This window comes from Dendrobates tinctorius, unplaced genomic scaffold, assembly GCF_039654945.1.
Source record: "Dendrobates tinctorius isolate UK_male_01 unplaced genomic scaffold, ASM3965494v1 ptg000158l, whole genome shotgun sequence".
Classification (NCBI taxonomy): domain Eukaryota; kingdom Metazoa; phylum Chordata; class Amphibia; order Anura; family Dendrobatidae; genus Dendrobates; species Dendrobates tinctorius.
In genome coordinates, this window is record NW_027361825.1 from 1,264,568 (window position 1) to 1,272,147 (window position 7,580).

Consider the following 7,580-nt stretch of genomic DNA (forward strand, 5'->3'; position numbering starts at 1 on the left):
GCATTATTAATTATTTCCTGCTTGGCTTCCTTTGGTTGTTCGGGTCTTTCGGTTGTTTGGTTGTCTCCTATTTGTTGTATTGTATATAGAGTTCCTAAAGACTGTCGGGTCATACTTTATTCATCACACTCTGCTTGATATACACTTAGTACATGACCCTGACTGACTCCATAGATAACAGCAGAACACAGAACATCTGGACATGAAGGATTTAAGTGAAATTATTGACAAAAAGTATAGATTATCTAAAATATTTATTTACATTTGTGGATTACATTACTACAGGTCGTAGAAGCGAGGAATGCTGTCACCACTGATAACGTTCTCCTTCGTGCCATCCTTTGTGACAGTAACCATATAGATGACGCCTCCGCTGGAGCCATCTCTGCCCATGGCCAGGGACAATGCTGTGAAGAAAGTGAACAGCAGAGTTATCCTTACAGAATTGCATTTTTATTAAATTGTAGTCTTCTATAAGGTTCCCTAATAAGCGTCCTGGTGATTCCTCAACAACCAAGAAGCCCATCACATGGTTATCATAGCAGAAGTCTCCCGTAATCGGAGAGGTTCACATTCTGAAGTAGTGTGTACAACCATTTATTACCGGTTTTCAGCTTCCTGGCCCTCTATGAAGAGCATAATGGACACCAATGCTATTCCCAATTTTTGGACATTCATCCCAGGACTCAGGTGAGATTTGATCACTGGTTCTAACATGGTAGGCTCGAGGCTTGAGAGGAGACTGAACACGCAAGACCTTAGGAAACGAGTTCTTATGGCTACTAAACATTATATATACTTTATTTTAGATGTAAAATAATTGACATGATGATCTCTTGCTCCTTTCCTTACCATCAACAGCAAATTTTTCGCACTGCTCCTTGGACATTCCAGGTTTAAAGGTAGAATCCACATAACCGTATATGTATGTACTGCCCGAGCCACCGATGGCAAAGGGCTGTCGTGTTATCATCCCACCCAGTGTCCCGTAGACCTGTGGTGCAAACATTTATTACAACTGCTCATTATTTATTGCTTTGTGTTCAGTCACAATGAATATAAAAAGGAAAAAGATAATCAGATACACAAACTAATGATGAGTGCGCTAACTTCGGTGGTGACTGAAGGGGATATAGTGTCTAAGATGGCGCCAAGTTTATCCCTGGAGTCTCTGATGAACACTGGTGTACTCTATTGCCAATAGCTCGGGACCTCGCAGCTCCATGTGACTCCTACATATGGTTGGCAAAAACTGATTTACACTGAACAAGTTTTAAGGGATCATAATATTAATGACCACCAACGTCAGATCAGTGGGTGGCAGACTCCTCACCGGGTTGAGCACAGAGACCTCTTTATCAGAGCTGGCTCCAGGTTTGAGCAGGCTTTTAGGTGACAGAATCCAACTGGGCACTTCAGCTTATTTATTTTCATTTGCTAGAGTTGTATGAATGTTCTTTTTTCATAGTACAATCTGTTTTTTATCATCACCATTTTGGGGTTCGTGCGACTTCCTGATCTCTTTTTATTCATTTTTTTTGTGATGTGACATAAACAAAAAAACAGCAATGCTGCCATTTTGATTTTTGTATTGTCTTTCACCATCTGGACTAATTGATATGATATTTTGTAAGTTTGGACAGTTACGCAGACGGCGAAATGTACATCAATAGAAATATATATCTATATATATATCTATATTTTTTTTACTTTACTTGAACTTGCAATCACTTGACCTATCACAATGACCGACACGTGTGTAAGGATTCTTATCTAATATTGAGGATCTATTGTAAGGATTGGCAATGAATACTGTGATACCAGAATAACCCTCTACACGTTACACCAGCCCCATAACTTCTTGCCTGCTGGCAGCTGCAGTTAGTGCTATGGGTGAAACCACTTGTATATTGAGCCAGGTAGCCATACTGTGAACCCCTTATGTAAGTATTTTCTGTCGCACCATCCTTAGCTTTGCCTCACCTGTCCTCCATTCTTCCGGTCCCAGCCGGCCACAATGAGGTGGGCCAATATCTCCTCCTTGTACTTATAGCTGATCCCCTTCACCAGGTTTGCAGCAGCTAACACCAATGGTGGAGCCCCCATCTCTACACTGTGTTTGGAGAAATGTGCAAAAAAATGTTTATATAAATCTCAGATTAAAGGACAGAAACCGAAGTTACATTAAATTAATCAATATTGGCAGAAATGCAGAACTAAATGTGGAATAACTCAAGTCCCGCTCCACCAGACAATAAAATGTTACAATGAATACATAACACATATAATAAATACATTATACACAGTAAAACACCGGGTCCCCTCTATTTTATTTTCTGGCGCAGTTCCTCTAATCCCCTGTCCTCTTTCTTGTATATACAATGGCTGCCGGCCTCCTCTATTCTCGGTGTTGTAGTAGTCTGAGACGCTCCACTTCTCTGCCTGGTCCATGTCAGAGGATGGGTGTCCCTCAGTTCAGACCGTGCAAACGTTTCTTCAAGGGCCTGCGGCACTCTTCCCTGCTCATAGCTGGACCAAACGAAAGCTGAAGGGTTCGCTATACATGGAGGCTTCCTTGTATCCGGCTATAGATGTAATGCCCATTCTTATTAAGGCCATATTGGTAAGAATGGCTCTGTGTTTGCCCCTAATCGCATACATTACTCCCATCTTTATAACAGACAGGAGTAGGGCATGCTGCCATTTTTTTCACGCAGACCATCGGTCCACATGAAAAAATCACCCATATTCCCTGACACACTAGCTATAAGGGGTCTGTGCGCAGTCCGTGGAGCACGAGGAGACCACATAAACCCATTATATGCTCCACAGAACGAGCACTAAAGCTGTATTTTTCTGGACCTGGAAGTTAGAGGATTACTATATCCTATATTGTACAAAAATAGATTAAAAATAGACACTAATGTTAGGCTAATTGATGTCCACCTTTGGGCACTGACCTGTGAACCTCCATGTAGTAATGCACCATGTCGGCCATGGCCTGTGCATCTGCAGCGGAGCCCGACAGAGCGCAGAAGATCCTGTCATGGACGGGAGCCAGCTTATTAAACACTCGATTCACCACAGATTCTCTGTATAAAGAGGAGAAAAGTATAAACTGGGTCTGAGACGCCAACCAAGGATGTGTGAAAGATACAGAGAGGAGGTGAGCTCACCCCGCGGACACCCGGGAGTCCGATCCAATGATCACTCCTCCATCAAACTCCACCGCAATGATTGTGGTCTGGAAAGACACAAAGAAATCTGGTGAGGCACCTACTATGGAGAAAAACTGGCACAAAATAACCATACCATATATCCTCATTCACACAAACGTGTTGCATCCATTTTTTTTTTACGGATAGAACACTTGCCCATTGAAGTCTATAGGGCTGCTCACATGTCCATTGCTTCCGGTATCATGGATGAAAAGTGCCATTACAAGTCTATGGGTCTGTGAAAAACACGTACAGCACACAGATGAAATCTGTAAACTGGACCAGACTAGGTCATACTGCAATTTTCTTTCCATGAGGGGTAGAGGTCCATGTGCAAAACCGTCCATGTGAATTAGCACCCGGACAGCCCAGACTGGAAGTATGGCCGCATGAACTTAGCCACCAGCGATGTTCACACGATATAGTTTTGCTTAGCATTACTACTGCACATATCACGTGGATTTTGCAGAAGATTCATTTCGCTCTTTGCAACACAAAGATTAAAATCAGCAATTAATTCTGCAGAGAAAATCGACATATCGCAGGTGTTGTTGGAATCTCATCATCTTATCTTGTACTGTATTATGTTGTGGATTTTCAGCACACAAATCCACGTTGAAAATCTGCAACAAATACTCAACATGTGACGATTCGGCTGCAGATCTTGTTACAGAAATTTCTGAGACCAAAGTTTGGTTTCCCACATTTGTATAGGGCTGTTTCAGGTGACGAGACAGCGGATGTAGATTGTGAGCCCCAATGGGGACAGTGATGATAATGTCTGTAAAGCGCTGTGGAATTAATGGCGCTATATAAGTGAAGAAAATAAATAGCTACTGATCGATCTGCAACAAACCCCGCAGTGTGTGACTTCATCCTCCATGGAGTATCCTCCTCTCCCTCCCATTGTATTGTCAGTGTGAATATTAATATGTGCAGCCAGCCCAGGGGTCTGATATGTCCGAATTATTGATCACAGTGTACGACCCCACTGACAAGCTCCTATCTGATGTCACAGCGAATCGCAGGTACGTTTGGGGTAAGTGGGCGTCCCCATCACCCATAATAGAGACCTGCACATTTCGTGTGACATTGTAGAACGTCTCATTGTACTTTCCTCTAGAGAATGTTACCCGTATAATCCGTAATTCTGCGTATTCCTCTGAGTGTTATGTTGTACAATTCTGGAGGATTTCTACTATGAAGCAATGTCGCCTGTGTGCTCCTGCCCCTCTATACTGTACTCTCCCCTCCCCAGTATTGCACGTCTACTCCTGTCCCTGCTCCCTCTTCACCTTCAGGGTCTTTAAAAACACTTATTAGGTAAATGAGGAGACTCTTACCCCAGTGGACACCTTGTAAGAAGCGTTCCCCGGGCCCCCAAGAGAAGGCATCTTTCTTCCTGCAAAATGAAGCAAAAGTGAAAGTATTGAGCAGAGCTTCAGCCTGGTGACCGCAGCTCTGAGTGCGTCCCTGTCATGTTACTCTGCGATGTGTGAAGGTTACGGGCAGGTCCAGGCACAAGGATCACATCCAGGGGTTCACGCCAGATGCATTCATAGATTCCAATTCTGTAAAAAGAAACAATTTGGAGAATGTATATTTAGTGTCTAAAATACATTTTAGAAAGAGTTCAAGTCCTCAACCTCTCTGAAAAGACAATTTGCATATTTAATTTCCCAGAGGAGCATGCATGGCTTTTAAGTCTCCTCACTCTGATATGCCAGGCGTGACATCACTTCCACAAGGAGAAAAGGGGTATTTCAATGTTTGAATATCTGTTGTTTGCTCCTCTTGTTCTCAGAGCCATAACTTTTTTATTTTTCAGTCAATATGGCCATGTGAGGGCTTGTTTTTTGCAGGACAAGTTGTATTTTTGAATGTCACCATTGGTTTTAGCATATCATGTACTGGAAAACAGGGAAAATATTCCAAGTGTGGTGAAATTGCAAAAAAAAGGGCAATTTCACATTTGGTTTTTTTTTACCTCGTTCACTAAATGCTAAAACTGACCTGCCATTATGATTCTCCAGGTCATTAAGAGTTCATAGACACCAAACATGCCAAGGTTCTTTTTTATTTAAGCGGTGAAAAAAATTCAAAAATTTGTAAAAAAAAATTACAAAAGCCTGTACCGTCTCCATTTTTATTTATATCATTTTGGTGTAGATATGATCTTTTGATCACCCATTATTGCATTTTATTGCAATGTAGAGGTGACAAAAAAAACGTAATTCTGGCGATTTTAATTTTTTTCTCATTACGCCATTTAGCGATCGAGTTAATTCTTATTTTATATTGATAGATGGGTCGATTCTGAATGTGGCGATGCCAAATATGTGTATATTTGATTTTTTTAATTATTGGTTTATTTTGAATGGGGTGAAAGGGGGGTGATTTGAACGTTTATATTTTTTTTAATATTTTTTTTTACTTTTTGCATGCTTCAAAAGTCTCCATAGGAGATTAGAAGCTGCTGTACTTCAATGGCCTCTGCTACACACAGGCAATGATCGTATCTCCTTGTGTGTAGCAAAAATGCTCACTTGCTATGAGTGCCGACAGGGTCGGTCTGGCCCACCGGTATACCGGTGAAATGCCCGGTGGGCCCCAGAGAGGAGGAAGAGAAGAAGGAAAAAAAAAATTAGGGACGCGGGCCCTTTAAAACTGAGAGCGATGCAGGCGCGTGTGTGTCCTGGGCCGGCGGTAAGCGCTGGGGTCCCTGGGTGAACCGGCGGTGGGAGTGGGACACACCATGGGGTCCAGCGCTGGCATCGGGGCCCCCTCTAATACTCATCTTTCCTCGTTCTGGCAGCTGCAGGGTCTTCAGTGCCCTCTGACTCTGCGGCGTCTCAGGGCAGAGGGTGACATCATCACTGCGTGCTCAGCCTCTGTCCTGAGCATTGCAGAGCCAGGAGAGACGCTGAGTGGACGGGACCTGCGGTAGGAACAGGAGAGGTGAGCATTTTATTTTTTTTTCTTTATACAGTATATGCAGCATTACATGGGGTCCATGATGTACTGCATAGAGGAGCATTACATGGGCCCCATAATATACTGTATGGAGGAGCAGGGGGCCCATAATATACTGTAAGGAGGTGCATGGGGGCCCATAATATACTGTAAGGAGGTGCATGGGGGCCCATAATATACTGTATGGAGGTGCATGGGGGCCTATAATATACTGTATGGAGGAGCATGGGGCCCATAATACTGTATGTAGGAGCATGGGGGCCCATAATTTACTGTATGGAGGTGCATGGGGGCTATAATATAATGTATGGAGGAGCATGGGGGCCCATAATATACTGTATAGAGGAGCAGGGGGCCCATAGTATACTGTATGGAGGTGCAAGGGGGCCCATAGTATACTGTATGGAGGAGTAGAGGCCCCATAATATACTGTATGGAGGAGCAGGGGCCCCATAGTATACTGTATGGAGGTGCATGGGGGCCGATAGTATACTGTATGGAGGAGCATGTGACCCATAATATACTGTAGGGAGCATGGGGACCCATAATATACTGTATGGAGGTGCATGGGGGCCTTAATATACTGTATGGAGGAGCAGGTGGCCCATAATATACTGTATGGAGCATGGGGGCCCATAATATACTGTATGGAGGTGCGTGGGGACCCATAATATATTTTATGGAGGCGCAGGGGACCCATAATATACTGTATGGAGGAGCATGTGACCCATAATATACTGTATGGAGGAGCAGGGGGCCCATCATATACCGTATGGAGGAGCATGGGGGCCCATAATATACTGCATGGAGGAGCATGGGGGCCCATAATATACTGTATGGAGGAGCATGGGGGCCCATAGTATACTGTATGGAGGTGCACGGGGCCCATAATATACTGTATGGAGGTGCATAGGGGCCATAATATACTGTTTGGAGGAGCATGGGGGCCTATAATATACTGTATGGAGGAGCATGGGCAGCCTATAATATACTGTATGGAGGAGCAGAGGGCCCATAATACTGTGTGGAGGAGCATTGTATGGGGGCCCATAATTTACTGTATGGAGGTGCATGGGGGCTATAATATACTGTATGGAGGAGCATGGGGGCCCATAATATACTGTATGGAGGAGCAGGGGGCCCATAGTATACTGTATGGAGGTGCATGGGGGCCAATAATATACTGTATGGAGGAGCAGGGGGCACATAGTATACTGTATGGAGGAGCAGAGGCCCCATAAAATACTGTATGGAGGAGCAGGGGGCCCATAGTATACTGTATGGAGGTGCATGGGGGCCGATAGTATACTGTATGGAGGAGCATGTGACCCATAATATACTGTAGGGAGCATGGGGGCCCATAATATACTGTATGGAGGTGCATGGGGG

The 7,580-nt window shown here is 43.9% G+C and overlaps 1 protein-coding gene across 1 annotated transcript; it reads right to left on the reverse strand.

The window, feature by feature from the left end:
• Positions 1-237: 237 nt before the first annotated feature.
• PSMB9 (proteasome 20S subunit beta 9) lies at positions 238-4,717 on the reverse strand. Its single transcript, XM_073548709.1, has 6 exons — positions 4,562-4,717; positions 3,177-3,244; positions 2,961-3,092; positions 1,984-2,113; positions 853-994; positions 238-407 (listed from the first exon to the last, which is right to left on the reverse strand). Exons 1-6 carry the CDS (start codon positions 4,610-4,612, stop codon positions 280-282), a joined length of 651 nt encoding a protein of 216 aa, XP_073404810.1. The 5' UTR covers positions 4,613-4,717; the 3' UTR covers positions 238-279.
• Between the last annotated feature and the right edge of the window lie 2,863 nt (positions 4,718-7,580).

Bases quoted from the DNA above. Each gene is read 5' to 3' on its own strand.
- PSMB9 (XM_073548709.1), bottom strand. From the start codon at position 4,612: ATGCCTTCTCTTGGGGGCCCGGGGAACGCTTCTTACAAGGTGTCCACT. The intron at 3,093-3,176 runs GTGAGCTCACCT...CTCTTTATACAG, and splicing joins GACTCCCGGGTGTCCGCGGG to AGAATCTGTGGTGAATCGAG. The intron at 995-1,983 runs GTGAGGCAAAGC...TTTGCACCACAG, and splicing joins ACCGGAAGAATGGAGGACAG to GTCTACGGGACACTGGGTGG.